The 15,009-nt window shown below is 41.3% G+C and overlaps 1 protein-coding gene across 9 annotated transcripts in view; it reads left to right on the forward strand.

Moving 5' to 3' along the window:
* The window catches only part of LOC102235775 (serine/threonine-protein kinase WNK1-like), an 89,295-nt gene that overhangs the window by 30,037 nt on the left and 44,249 nt on the right, over positions 1–15,009 (forward strand). For all 9 annotated transcript variants that reach the window (XM_023349963.1, XM_023349964.1, XM_023349967.1 and 6 more), the window contains exon 4: positions 12,187–12,359. In XM_023349963.1, the coding sequence (XP_023205731.1) occupies positions 12,187–12,359 (173 nt within the window). The remainder of the gene's footprint in view (positions 1–12,186; positions 12,360–15,009) is intronic.

The following is a 15,009-nucleotide window of genomic DNA, read 5'->3' on the forward strand; positions in this document are numbered from 1 at the left end:
ATCTTCTGTCTAGTTTATATGCTTCCACCATTTTCCTCCTTCTGTTTTATAATTTCCCCCCTTTTGGTCTTCTGCATCTTGAATATCCTTGCTACTACACTCCACTTCCTCAGATTATTTCCTGCTGCTTGTCTGAGGCAGGTCCACTAGTTGTTCACCCGTCAGCAGCGTCCGTCCTGATTTTTCGTGACAAAGGCAGCTTGTGTCACTCGTTGATGTAACCGTTAGGCTGACTCAGTCTTTGTGACATTGACATCTGTGCTCTCAGAGAGGCTTGCTGGAGACAGACGGGCACCTCTGCAGAAACACGACACCCTGTGTGCATATGTGTGGGTCAGTGCATGATGTTCTCACACTTATTGCATCATTGTACCATTCAGTTCTGTTTTTATCTTCGCTAATCCTCTTTCAGTATTCTGCAGAAATTTGCACTGTTAGGCAGACTAAAATGATCAGGGTCCATACAGAGCCTGAACAGGCATTAAATTTAAGTTTCATTCTGTAATCTAGATCTATATTTTGTTTCCCTAGGCTCTCGAGACTAGATCCTAGAAGCTTTAGGTAGCCATCCATGCATCAATCTTTCCTTCAAGTTCTGATTGGGCATTTAAAGGCAGATCACAATCTACCTTAAAGTCATAGTGAAGTTTGTGTGTTCATACTTAAAAAGTCTTAAATTTATGTATCTAAAATTAAGAACTTTGAAAATCTTAAATACATCAATCATGGGTCTTAAATTTTTTGTGGCATGATTACTAAATCTTGTATATATAGTTTTTTTATTTTTGTCAGGCAAAAGTTTGTCGCACATCTTCATTGCCTTCAGTGGCTCAATGCAGTTGAGGCACTGAACTCAACTGCATTGAGTTGAGTTCAGCAGCTAGCAGTGCTAGTGGTTAACTAGCAGCTAGTTAGCCACTAACTAGCTGCTAGTATACGTTTGATGGCTGGCTAGATAGATTTTGTGTCTATCACGGGTTAACGGACTCGAGACATGGGGAACGATGGTGACAGGCGAAAGTCATCGGCTTGGGTTGAAGCCCGACACGCAGGATGCGACAGCGACAAAAGTTTAACATTTTTCAACTTTCTTATGTCGCGTCACAAGCCTGTGCAAGTCTGTGTTTACTAGCACAAAATTTCACATGCACGAATGAAGGCGGGCGAGCAGTTGTCGCCTCAAGTTACAGGAAATGAATGGAGGGGGGGGGGGCGTGCCGTGGTGGCGTAGTGGTTGGTCGTATTGGAGGACTTGAGTCCTCAACGCGGCCGTTGCGGGTTCGACTCCTGGACCCGACGACATTTGCCGCATGTCTTCCCCCCTCTCCTTCCCCGTTTCCTGTCAGCCCACTATTATATAAGGGACACTGGAGCCCACAAAAGACCCCATGGAGGGGTAAAAAAAAATAAAATAAAAAAATAAATGGAGAGGGAGCGACATCGCTGTCAAACCCTGTAAGAGCAAATTTCTCACCAGTTGGCCGGATGATGTTGTTTTCACCATTGACTCACTTCTGTTACCAACACATGTGAGGCTAGGTGCATTCAGTGCCAAAACATCTGGTGCTAGGTGCTATGGGGGAATGAGGCTGAAAAGGGCTTATTACTGCAAATACCCATATCTTAATTTTTATTTGTTTTGAAGAGCTACAAGTGCATCCAGCTTTTGAAATATTTTGCTGTCATAACAGGAAAAAAACTTCATAAGACAAATATGCCCATTTCCTCTTCCTGTGACCTCACTTCTGTCCTGAGGTCTGCTCTCAGGCCTCCCCCTGCGCCTCGCTTTCTGTTTAGTCACTCATCCGTTCATTTCAACATCTGTACAAACAACTGAAGGGTTTTACACTTTCTGTGTTTGTGTTAAAGAACTACATAAAGCAAATGTCTTTATAGAACCGGATTTGCTTCCACTTCTGAAGCTGTGCATTCATATTTGCCTCAACAATTTTTCTTTTTCTAAATGCTCATGTGTCCTAGAAAGCATCATAACAAAAAAAATAAAAATACAGGAAAATCTTTCTGGCGTATCATAACAGCGTGAGCGTTGGCACTCGTGGTCTCGACATCTGGAACAAATTGACCTCCAATCCAGCCTGCAACATAACCACAGTCACTTATCACACACTTTCACGATGTGTAGACGTTGACCCCGCATGCACACAGAGGTTTTGGCGGCCGGTCGCCCTGGAACTGACCCGGCTGTTTCTCACAAATTATTTTAGTTTCTCTTACACGTTTCTATCGGTCAGCTGTATCTGTGGAGCCGCTTCGGTTACCCCATCAGAGCTGGAGCCTAAATCCGTTTCCTCCCCTTCGTTTTAAACCGAGCAGCTGCAGAGGAAATATAGACCAGAGTGAGGGGTGGAAAAGGGCAGACGAAGGCTGGGAGAGGTGAGGAAGGAGGAAAAGTGATTCACGATATTCAGTGTTGCTGTTTTTGTTCCATCATGTCGTCTCATCTCCAGTTCCACTGTCTGTGTGTTGATGGTTACTTTATAGATGGATTTTGTTTCTGTTGACAGTTTTCCAGCACATTATTGTAAAGCCGTTGTTAGTTTGTGGCAAAAGTAAAACTGCGTTCGTTTAGACACACTCCTCCTCAAGTGGATGTTTCAGAGACACAGCATAAATATTGAAGACTGTAAATATAGAGGACACAACTTTAATTGCTTACTGATCCTCTCCTCCCTCTGTGGCCATAAATATATATATATATTTTTTTTCTGCACAACTTCCAACTTGTGTGCCTTCAAAACAAATAAAGGGATCTCAGGGGTCTAGTTATGATGATTATTTTAGCTGTTCTTAAGTCTGATCCAGACTGGGGACATTTATAGTACATCTTCACTGCTAAAATTACAGATAAAACCAGATATTTACATACACTGTATACAGACTTCTCAGTTTCAGATCCACCGGAATGGATGGTAGAGTGAAACTGCAAGTCGATGCTTATTCATTTATAAGAATGGCCCAGTCAAAGTCCAAACCTAAATCTAGTTAAGAATCTGTACCAGGGCTAAAAATGATGTTAGCAGATGCTCTCCATTTTACAGCCTGTGCTCTTTAAAAGATGGAGCCTACAGAACTTGTGCTTTTTATTTATTAGAGTACTTTCCCCTCCCACAGTACAGTGGATCGGGAAGGCTCGTTTCTGGACTTTCTGCCTCTCAAACTTAACATTTGCATTTTTTCAGCCATCACTATTGTTCCCCTCCACATGCCGCACACACAAAGTGCAGCTATGAGGTTGGATGCTGATGGCTGCTAATACTTTGTGAAATGAAACCTGAGAAGTGCTGAGCGTTCAGCTTAGGTGTTAATAAGCGGAGCCCTAGATTTAATGGAGTGTAAAAAGATAGCCCACCCAGATTATGCAATAGCCTTATCTGGGTCGGTCCTTGTCTCTTTTTTCCCCCCCTTCCAGATAAAACTCCCATGTTTCCCACTGATCAGGTCATCAGCTACTGTAGCGGTTTGAAGGTCTTGTCAAAATCCGGCCGTGCACATAAACAACCCTTTAGAAAGCAACACGCAGACATGTGTGTCAGGTTTCCTGGTAATGAACGCCTGCTTGTAGCATCTGTTGGTATTTTCACAGGCTTTAGTCAGGATTTTATCCATGATCCTCCTAGAGTCTCTGGGATGTTTCTTCTAATCTAGCTGCACTGCAGACTCTCTAAGCTCTTCTGTCATGTTTCTTCTTCTTCTTCTTTCTGCCGCTGGATGTTTAGCTCAGTCGGCTGAAGTGGGACTAGATTTAAACCTCTGAGGCATGTCCAGACACTATTGGAATGGCTGCTGGCCATCAGCATATCATCCGCTCTGATCTGTTTGTTTATGATGTGCTAACAGAAAGGCAGGTGGATGCACACTATTTTAGGAGTTTAACCTTTTGCACTCTAACTCTTGCACTTGCTTATGCAACACATAAGTACAAACACTTACACTCTGGGAAAAAAAAGTTAGAAACTTGACTTCCTTTCATGCGTTTAATGTGCAGCCAACTCTCACGCAGCTGAAGCAGTACACCGTGGCCTCCTTCTTGCCAAAAAGGGGTCAAGTCCTTAAAAAGTTCAAAGACTTTGGTGTGTTTACGGCAGTCAGGGATGGTGATAAATGACAGCCATTTTCATTCAACTGTTTTAAGTTTCAAATTAATCTTTGTTGTAGTTCAAAGTAGGTTTTGCAGCTAAATCAGTCAAATAAAACCTGGAAAAGTGAGCACAAGGAGGTCCATCATTTCCCTCCCATTTCAGTTTGCTCTGGAACCAAACGGCTGATTAAATGAACTTAATAACTTGGCTTCCAATCAGAAAAGAAGACATGGTCTGAATCGCATCAAACTAAATCATGCTGAGGTCGTTTCCCCTTTTTAAACACACACAATATGGAAGAATTTGAGGTTTTTCTTTTGATTTAATTTAATAGGATCTTAAGCAATTGTGCAGTTATAGTTTATCTGTGCAGCAGTGTCTTGTAAACTTTTAAAAACATTTCAGCCACAAATATTCAGCCTCTGGCAGGAGTTCTTCCTGGATTGCCCTTTATTCAGCCCGTCAACTTTGACCAGCTTCCCTGTCCCTTCTGAAGAAAAGGATTATCACGGCATTTTGCCACCACCACGGTGTCTCACATGGCGGATTCAGGGCGAACGGTGCACCCTGATGTTGTTCTTGACACTTTTTCATAAAGGTCAGAATTACGGCTAATAGTTGTGCTAATAATAGATTCTCCCACCTGTGCTGTGGATTTCTGCAGCTCCTCCAAAGTTACCATGGGCTTCTTGGCTGCCTCACTGGTTATTTCTCTCCCTGTTCAGGCAGCTGGCTAGGTCCTGGTAGGTTTTTACTTGCCATACACACCTTCGTGTTGTGTTCGCCGGCCTTCATGATGCTGTTTGTTCACTAATGTTCTCTAGAGCAACAGGTTTTATTCAGGGATGTGAAAGTAAAGAAGTATGAATTGAAACTCTCCTCATATTTATGCTCTTGTGTCAATAAGATCAAGAATCCCAATAAAACACATGGAAGTTAGTGACTGTAATGAGAGAAATGTTTGAGGTTTGTTTTGTTGCAAAGTGCTGCATTTCTTTAAAAAGTCTTCTAATGCATCCATCACTACCTTTAACGCCCCTTTTCAGCTCTCTGGCCGTCCTGGTCATGCGACTATCAGAGCTGCGTTTCCTTTTCTTTGACAAAGGACACCATTCATGACTCCTAATCATTTCACTGAAAACTCTGAGTGAGTAAGAGCTTTTAGTCCTGGTTAAATAGATTAGCTCATCTGATTTCAGATCAGTAAGTTAGCTTGATTTTAGATTGCACCAAAAGGAGATGATGCATGATTACCACTGTCAAAGCGCTACATGTATCTTAAAACAATGCTGCAAACCGGAGCTTGGATCTAGAAAATCATTCACTTGAACTTGGGGCGGACTTGGCATTTCAGCATTTTGCTCATTAGCTCCTGGAATCAGGATTACTTCAGGTATAATCAGACCCTTTGTGTGCAGCGTGCTGTTAAGGATTAACACTTTACATCAGAAGTTTCACTCATTATCTTCAGATTTCCTCTTATTACACCCTGGATCAGGATGACCGGATCGAGCGGGGTCTGAATTTTCTTTTTTCCTTTTATTCTTAGAACCAGAAAAGCGGAAACTAGAAGACAGAATTGAGAAAGAAGGGCAAGGGAGATTAAGCGTAACCATCAGAGCAGAGGGTAACGACTCCACTGGTGAATGGTTAGTGTGCATCGTGCAGCCAGGCACAGACTTGAAACAATATCACACAATGAGTGACAGGCTGGGATGGCAGCCATTGTTAGAAGATGAGTGTTTGTGTTCACATGGCCTTGTTGTTGTAGAGGTCTGAAGGAATGGTCTTTGTTTGTAGTGTCTGCTGCTGTTCAGGACAACAACACAGCAAAAGAAAACCCAATTATATTTGTATCCAAATAGCAAACATCAGAAAAGCCACTCTTGTTACACTCAAATGTTTCAGATCATCACATTTTAATATGATGGATCACGTTAAATCCAAAAAGCTGTTTTTTAAATGAGACTTTAGAAAAAAAACAATCTGGCACTGTTGAAGAATATAAGCACCCCTTTGTTACGTTATGAAATTATGGATTAATTATTTTTTAGTTTAGTTTCAACAGCCACAGCCAGGCCTGGTTACTGCCAGATCTGTACAATTAAGAAATAATTCCAACAGAACTTATCTGACAGCATTAAGTGAATTGAAATAATTTCACATTGTGCTGCAATCTAAATAAGTTTAAGAAAAGATGGGAAACAAAGCCAATCTGTCAGGAGACAAACCCGCTGCAAAGGCCAAAACAACACAAAGTACAGTTTCACTTTTGTCAAAAAAACATTTTGACGGTCCTCAATTGTTGGGAGGGAAATATTCTATGGACTGATGAGATATTAGTTAATTTTTCTTGGAAAATGTGCATCTCTGTAAATCTTGCATGAACACAATACTTTATGCAGAACATTAAGCATACATTCAGGCATGGTGGTGGTACTGTAATGGTCTGGAGCTGCTTTGTTGCTTGAGGACCTGGACAACTTGTCATAAATCATCTGCACGTTGTGATCTGAAGCACATTAACAAACCCACCTCTGAATAGCTTTGAAAAACACTCAAAACATACAAAACAAAAGGGCCTAATCAAAGTCTAAAGGTTAAGGGGTAATTGTGGGTAACTTTGTAAACTTAATAAATAAAATCATAATTTGAAATCGACTTTTTGTATTTACTGGGGCTATCTTTATCTGATATTAAAATTAGTTTAACGATCTGAAACATTTACCCATGACGATAAAAGTGAAAAGAGAAGAAATCTTTTTGACATCACTACATGTCTCACCCCATTTCCTAAAGAAAGCAAGCACTGCGTTTCAACGCCATCCAGTCCAGACGCAGATGCACGCTGAAATTTGGCCCCTGTTACTGCAATATGTGGAGTGGTGATTGATGGGAAACCAAAAACCATCTAAATGGGAGGCATGAGGCGGAGAGAAACGGATTGTTGTGACAGCGAAACAAAGAGCGAGTTAGGAGCTCAGAAAGATGGGCTGAAACGGGGGCGGGATTAAGATCAACGGGACATTCGGGGGATTTGAAAAGAATTTGTGACCAAAACAACTCAGATCTTCATGTGTTGCTTGACTTTTGACATAAATTGACTTCTCTCATCCCTTTCTCTCCTCTTCTGACTTCTTCTTGAACCTATTCCTCCTCTCATCCGTCGGTCTTATTCACACCAGATGCTCTCACTCTCTCACTCTCCCAGTCTGGCTAACCATAACAAGCTGTGGTGAAGGTCTTGGTTTGTGTGTGCAAGTAAAGCAAAATGTGGGTCTTTTTGTTAACATGTGTAGGTGTGTGTAGGTGTGTGTGCTGCAGAAGGGGTTGCGCTTTGTTGCAGGGAAGCGTTTCCAGACCGTGGGGGGTCTGAGGAGCGCACCGGGTCTTTGCGCCCCACCATGAGTCTACAACAAGCCAGCTCATTCATGCAGCCAGGATGTGATTAAGATTTACAGGTCCAGATTTTGGAGTAAAAGACCGACTTTCAGAAAAATCTGGGTCAGAGGTGGACCCGCTGAAAGCCAAATTGGGTCGGCAACTCGTTCTTGGAGAGCTTTGACCGAAGGTTTACGGTTTGCGACGGCTTTCAAAACAGTTTATGATGCTACATTAGCTGTTGCAGTTAAGGAATAAACTTTTCCTCTCGCTTTCATGTCTTGTACTTGCAGATTTTTTTGCTTTTTCAAAAGTCACATTAATTTTTACGTGCAAATGTTGCTTCAAATCAGTAACAAAAATTATAAACAAGGTATTTTTCTGTAAGCAAACCTCAAGGCTCTATGATGCACTCAGCCTAAAATCTAATAATGTTATTAAAATGTATTATTTTGTATTTTTCTTACATTTTTAGCAGATTTGAGCTACTGTATGCCTTTTTCTAACTAGAACATTTGAGCTTTTCAGCCATTTTGTGTTTTTATCATAATCGCTTTTATTTATTAAATTATTTATCCTTCTGTTCTTTTTATTTTTACAAGTTTTTTCCCCCATTAATTTGGAAATGGGAAATGGGTTTTGTATACGTTCAGTCTAGTTAATTCACGTAAAATTAAGGTTTTAGCGACCAATTAACAGTTTCCTCTCATCCTTGTTTTTTTGGTCCCTCATGTAAATAGAAGAAAATTGCTCCAATTCCACAAAAACCCTGAGAAACACACATGTCTTTGGACTCAGATAATCAGATCCAATTATTTGTTCTATATTTAATCTCCCCGGGAGAGAGCCCAGATATTACCCTTGAACTCTCAGTTATTTTGTTATGATTTGCTCGAGTCCTGGTTTTACCGTGAGAGAATAGTTGTTTGCTGGCACATGTAGCAAAGCGGTCAGCTGTAGCCTCGGCCCATCTGCCGCTGGGATCGCTGCTCTCGCTGGTTGGTGTGCGACAGCCCAGAGACGGCGATCGCACAGTGCTAAAACTCAGCGGGACATCCAGACCTACATGAGCTGATCAGTGGGTATCGGCTTTCCGCTCCTCTGCAGGAAACGGCATAATACTGTAACAGTGCAGATTGCGTTTCTGCCAGCCTCTCTGCTTGTTTGCTTGTTTGTCGGGCTGTCTGCGAGCCTGTGTGCTCTGTGTGTGTGTGTGTGTGTGTGTGTGTGCTGTCCTTGGTTGGCTTCTGCAAAGCAGAAATAGGCCAGACAAAATAAGAGCCGTCACATACTCAGGGTTGTATAGGAGGCTTCTTTGAAGCCCTCAGATTGGCTGAGGGAAGGCGGTGACAATGCAGAGCCCGGGATTAGAGAGTGTGAAGTCCTTATGCCGAAACGCAGCGTCTGTGTGCGAGTGGCAGATAAGAAGCTGCAGATTTAAGTGCGCAGGCATGTCTGTGTGAGGTGGAAGGGGTTTATGAGAACCTGAAAGAGATGATCTTAACTGGAAAATGAAGGGATATTTTGGAGTCTGGCAAACTCAAACCTCATGATGTTTTTGAAGCGAGAGAGTGAGGGAACAAGGGAGAAAAACAACCCCAGTCAACAACAGAACCTATGTATTATGGATCAGATTAACCCACATCCTGACATCCCTTTAGTCTTTTTTATTACACACGTACAGTGCCTTGCGAAGAAAATCTGTTGAATTTCTTCACGTTTTTTCTCATCACTTGCAGACCTCAATGCATTTTGAGATTTTATGTAATGCACCAACTCAAACTAGGTCATTATTGTGAGAAGGAATAAGAAAAAATATGGTTTTAAACATTTTCTGACAAAAATCTAAGAAACTTCTTTTTAAAAAAAAGAAATCCAGCACAGACACTACCTGCGTTTCCATTACAAATGTGCACAAAACTTTGTTGATTTTCTACTAAAGTAGAAAAAAACACTATTTCATAATTGCAGTGTTTCCGTTAAGTTAGAAACGTAAGTAAAATCACACTTGGATACGTTAATGCGATGTCATTAAAAAAACATTCCACACCATTGTCCTTCTGCCACTTCCTGTCGTCGTCTTCATCTTTTCTGCCAGTAGCAACATCTGGTTGTTGATCACGACTTGTGATGAGAAAAAATGTGTTTCCATTACAGCTTTATACACAAATTTTAAATATGTTGCAGGTTGACCTTTCAACAGGAAAACAATAAGTGCTTCCACTTCACAACTTTGCATCTCTCTGAGTTGGTCTGTCATACAAAAATGGGAAAGCGTTGCCGCGGCAGGGAAACCTTTTGCAAGGGTCTGTACTGTATTAAGTGCCATCTTCAACTCCTCTGCTGTTTCTCAGTCCATTTATAGACTAAAAAAGCAAACATTAATATTGGATTAGTGAGTCCTCTCAGACTTCCTGTCTGCTGTCTCCAGCCTCGTCTGTCTGTGGACACACAAATATGCTCACATGTGTTCATGTTTCTGTCACTTCCCTGGACATTAAGTTGACCCACACTGCAGACGAGCTGCGACTCTAATCAAAGGCACTGGTTGTTTGGGTAAATATATTTACAACAAGAATGTTTGTCATCAGGTTTAAGCCTAAGCTGTATAGTTTCTTAACAGATTCATTTGGGGGTAACACACACATTGGGCACAAAGAGCTGAATGATTCTAGAGTGAAGAAAAGAGAAGAACCATCCAATGCCCAGTGGAGGGGCTCTAAGTGTTATGGGTCATCTGGGTCTTAAGTGCTGCTGGGAAATGCAATACTGTCTTCCAGGCAGTCAGGTGACTAGCAGCTGCAGTCATGTGACCAGTAGATCGGATCATGTGATCGCAGCTGGGGGAAAAGAGCCAAAGAAGAAGAAAAGAAAGGGAGTAAAGCTTAGTGGATGATTTGTGCTGTCGGCTGCTAATGGCTATCATCAGGAGAAGTGGATGCAGCAGCAGCAGCAGGATGATGAAGGGATAAGCTTTTTCAGGCCGTCTCTTCCACGCACATGCATTATTTCTGAAAGCGTCAGTGTGATTCAAAGCCCCTTAATGTGCTGGAGAGTGAATAAGTCATATGATGGAGACGGAGCTCTGGGTTATACACTATGAGCTCATCACCTCAGATATTCCTCTAATCTTTGAGGTTGCTCACAAGGTTTTCTAAAAGCTTTAAAACCATTTCAGAAAACATTGTGACTGTTTCCCTGAGCTGGTTATTGAGCTTTTTCAGTAATCTGAAGCAGTGTGTCATTTCTTTTACCACTTTGCAATAATATGCTACTTTCTGTTGGTCTGTCAGTAAATTCATTGAGGTTTAGAGTGAACACTTTGGCAAGACACAGTAGCTGCCTTTTCTCTCAAGAGATTGGAGGTTTTCTCAAAAATCAGGGAATAAACTGTATCTTTGAATCATTCAAGTTAGAGATTTTCTCTTTATCTCATAATCCACTGAATGTTTTTTTAATGTTTAATTCATTCAGCATCAGCCGATCCTGTTGCTCTTTCTGTGTTTGTCTGTCTGCTGACGTTTCATCAGCAGATGACCCTGACGTTTCATCCTCTAAAAGGGTCACAGACATTCATTGACATCAAACATTCTGGATATCTGTACAGTCAGTTTAATCATTGGTTTTTATGCTTTTAAAACCTTTTTTTCCTGCCTAAATCTGGTGCAGTCTCCTTTCACCGGCTGTAAGAAGTCCATGTTTGGCATGCAGCTTAATAGTTTGAAGTCACTGAGGTTATTACGGCTTTATTTGTACACAAATCCCCTCAGAATTGAGGATCCGTCACCTTTTTCTACTGTTGTTAGGCAGCAAAGATTATGTTTTTTTCTGTGCCAGCGATGTGCCGAATGTGTCATTTAGAGGTTTAGGACTCATATATTTTGTTCAAGCACAATGGATGAAAGCAAGGAAGCACACACAGGCATATTTTAAACAAAAAAATATCATAATTCAAACAACCTCTGTGCAGGCTTTTACTTTTCCTGATAGGTTTTATCCTTTCTTAGGTCATTTTCTCCTGAAAACTTCAGTGATGTCTAATCTAAATTTCATTAACGCATTTCCATTCCTCGTTATTTATACAAGTGCCTTGCCTTTACACTAAGAGTCATTGTTCATTAAAAGGATGTTTTTCATTATATTCGTAAGTGTTTTATAATATTCACCAGAGCAATAATTACAGCCCTCATCTGAAGTTTTGTTTCCGAATAATCATGATGATGAAATAACATCTGACAAAGGAAATGGCTGCTTATTTCAACCTGAGAAACCAGTTTGCTATAAACAATCTAAGCAACATGTTGCTGCCTGAAGGAGGCAGAGATGATGGACTTCTACACTCCCTCTAATGGATGTTTGTGGCTTCATTGACTTGAAGGTAAAAGATCACATTGATGTGAACAGGCGAGAATTATTTCTAGATCTGTTTTTGAATTTTTTGTTCTGTTCAGATGGAGCATTAAAACCATGTTGTTTTTGCTCAACCAATTGACTCATTTTGTAGAAAGTCAGCTTCACCTCTGCTGATTATCTCTTCTCTGTGAAAACCTCCTTCCCCTGGATTTGATTGTAATTGCAATCTCCATGTTAATGTCTCCGATTTGACATAAAAAGTCTGGCAATCAGATTTCCGTCGTGCATTGCTTGTATTTATCATTTGCTTTGCCTCCTCTTTACCAAGTGTCCCTCTCTGTCCTGTGTGCAGGACCGTAAGCTGTCCAAGTCGGAGCGCCAGCGGTTCAAAGAGGAAGCCGGGATGTTGAAGGGTCTCCAGCATCCTAACATTGTCCGCTTCTATGACTCCTGGGAGGGTTTGTGCAAAGGAAAGAAATGTATTGTTCTCGTCACTGAGCTCATGACATCTGGCACGCTGAAAACGTGAGTACAGGAGCCTAAAAAGTGTTTTGCAATCCACTTTTACACTTTATGCTTTGTAAAATGACTTAATCTTTTCCATATATACCTTGTATATATGGCATACAGTTGTTTTCTTCCCTCCCTCTGAGCATATACAGTGAACCCTTGCTATCGGTTCACCATTCACGGTCTCGCTGCTTCGCGGATTTTTTTGTGCAGTTTTTTTCCACAGTGCATTGTGTTCTGCGTCCTGATTGGCTAAACAGTCCCCGCGCCTCTGCTTTATATACCGTATCGTGCCAATAACGTTACGGTATTTAAATATACGTATTACAGCTCGGCAAATTTTGGTAAATGTTTTTGCCCAGAAGAAAAAAAGAGCGACTCTAACACACGTGTGTCCTATCTAAGAATAAAGAAAAAAAGAGCGATAATGAAGAGACTTTACAATATACAGGTTTGGTATATTAGCACCACTGACATCTGTCAGTTTCCACCTGCCCCGTTCTCAAAACTCAATATGAATAATAGACATGCCATCATGAAATGCCTCTCTGCTGATGAGAATAGACGTGCATCTGTGAACGTCATTGTTACAAAAAAAAGGCAATAAGCTCGCGCCACACGGTGCATCACGGGACACCGTCAGCACACCTGCCAGCTGCTGCTTCTGCTGCAGATTCCTCTCATTCCTGGCGTTGCTCCTAAGTGCTGCGGGTAGAAGAGCACGGCTATAGAACCAGACTGTTACAGTTGGAGGGAGACGAAAGAATCTTGGAGAGATGCTTGGTGTAAATTGGAGAAAAAGCACAGAAGGGGACACGACAAACCACTGGCTTACCTGTAACAGAGGAGGCAGAAGTATTTGTCAGAGTACTTTTCAGGAGAGTGGCGCCCTCCGCTGGAAGACTTCATTATGAACTAATGCAATCTGTACTCCATTTTGAATTTACAAACTCATATTTATTAAACACATTTTTTCTCTGCAGCTTTTGATGACATAACATTGCATTTCTTGTTAAATGAAAACATGTTGTTTAATATATAATAAAACCAGAATGCATTCCCACTTGCACTACACTGAAACCTGTGCAGTTTTGCTTAAAAAGTCCCCAATCGGGCGTGCCGTGGTGGCGTAGGGGATAGAGCCACCCATATTTGGAGGCCTTGAGTCCTCGACGCGGCCGGCACGGGTTCGACTCCCGGACCCGGCGACATTTGCCGCATGTCTTCCCCCTTCTCCTTCCCCCTTCCTGTCAGCCTACTTTCGTATAAGGGACACTAGAGCCCACAAAAAGACTGGAGGAGTAAAAAAAAATGTGTAAAAAGTCCCCAATCAACATATTATCAAGATTAAAACTTATTTTCCGCATGCAGCCAGCAGTTTTTGCGAGATCTTGCAGCCTGTGTGGTGGTGCGTTTATGGACAGGATGAAAGCTGTGCAGGGGTTCGGCTTCAGTCCAGATGAGTTCTCAGAAAGGAGAGGTGCTATGCTGAGGCAGTGGAAAAAGAAAGAGAGATGGTGGGGGGCCTGATACGGAGGGAGAAAGATGGTAAATATGGAAATCCTGACCAGCACCGCTACAGTGCATGAAAGGAACTTTATGCACTGCGTTTTCTTACAAACGCATGTGGATGTGTTTGTAAGAAAAGTTTGTTCTGCTTTTTTTTTTTGCTATTTATTAAATATTACTAAAGTGCCTTAAAGGTGACATACTTATCTGCGTACTTGGATTTGTGTGCTGGAATAAGAGCGAGTTTGAGCGACTTTGTGTGGGAGAAAGGCTGAGCAGTGTCACTTCAGAGCTCTGCGTGCCACAGGGTTTAACTCGTCTGTCAGCACCGCTTTGACTCCAGAACGGGGGAGAAATAAAGCAGAGGAGACGGGTGAAGGGATGGGAGGCGGAGGGGAAACGAGGTGTCATGTTTTCTGCGTGATATGTGGGAAGTGGAAATAAAAGATGAAATGAGGAAGAGAAGGCAGATCCACTTTTTGTGGTACAGATTAAGACTGTTCCCTTGAAGCTAAGTATAATTTCTTAACATATTCTTTGATTTTTAAAGCACTTCCTGTAAAACACTAACCACAGTGTTCTGGGCTTAAACATCACATTAGTTTAGTGAATATTAATATGACTCAAGAATTCAATGAAAGTATTTTATCACTTATATAGCAACTTACAATAAGCCAAAAAATGTATCTGTTTTACATATTTTAGTCTCATGTTGCAGTAAATAAGCTAAAAATGCTCTTTTAGCTTATTTGCACTGTTATCTGTGTAAGGTAGAGATCCATCAATGAATCCTTTGGTCACTGGAATTGAAACATTTTTACGTTTGACAGTGAACGCACCACACCATGTCACTGCCATGTTGTAGTGACCACACTCTTCAGTGTGAAAGTTGTAACTGAATGTGTATTTTTAGTGTCAGTAAGAATTTTAAAGAGATTAGAGAAAGGACAGAAGATACAGGCTGTTGTTAGCAATGCTAACCACATAGTTCATGTTAGAGACGGTTCTGTCTTGACAGTAATATTGTCTTTGGTTTGATAGTAAAATCTTTCATCATTCATCTTTAATTTAATTTTATTGCCATGCTATACCCAGACCTATAAACAAAATATAAAACACATTTATATTCAATTGGGTATTTGTGCTTCCAACAAAC

This window comes from Xiphophorus maculatus, chromosome 17 (assembly GCF_002775205.1).
Source record: "Xiphophorus maculatus strain JP 163 A chromosome 17, X_maculatus-5.0-male, whole genome shotgun sequence".
NCBI lineage: Eukaryota > Metazoa > Chordata > Actinopteri > Cyprinodontiformes > Poeciliidae > Xiphophorus > Xiphophorus maculatus.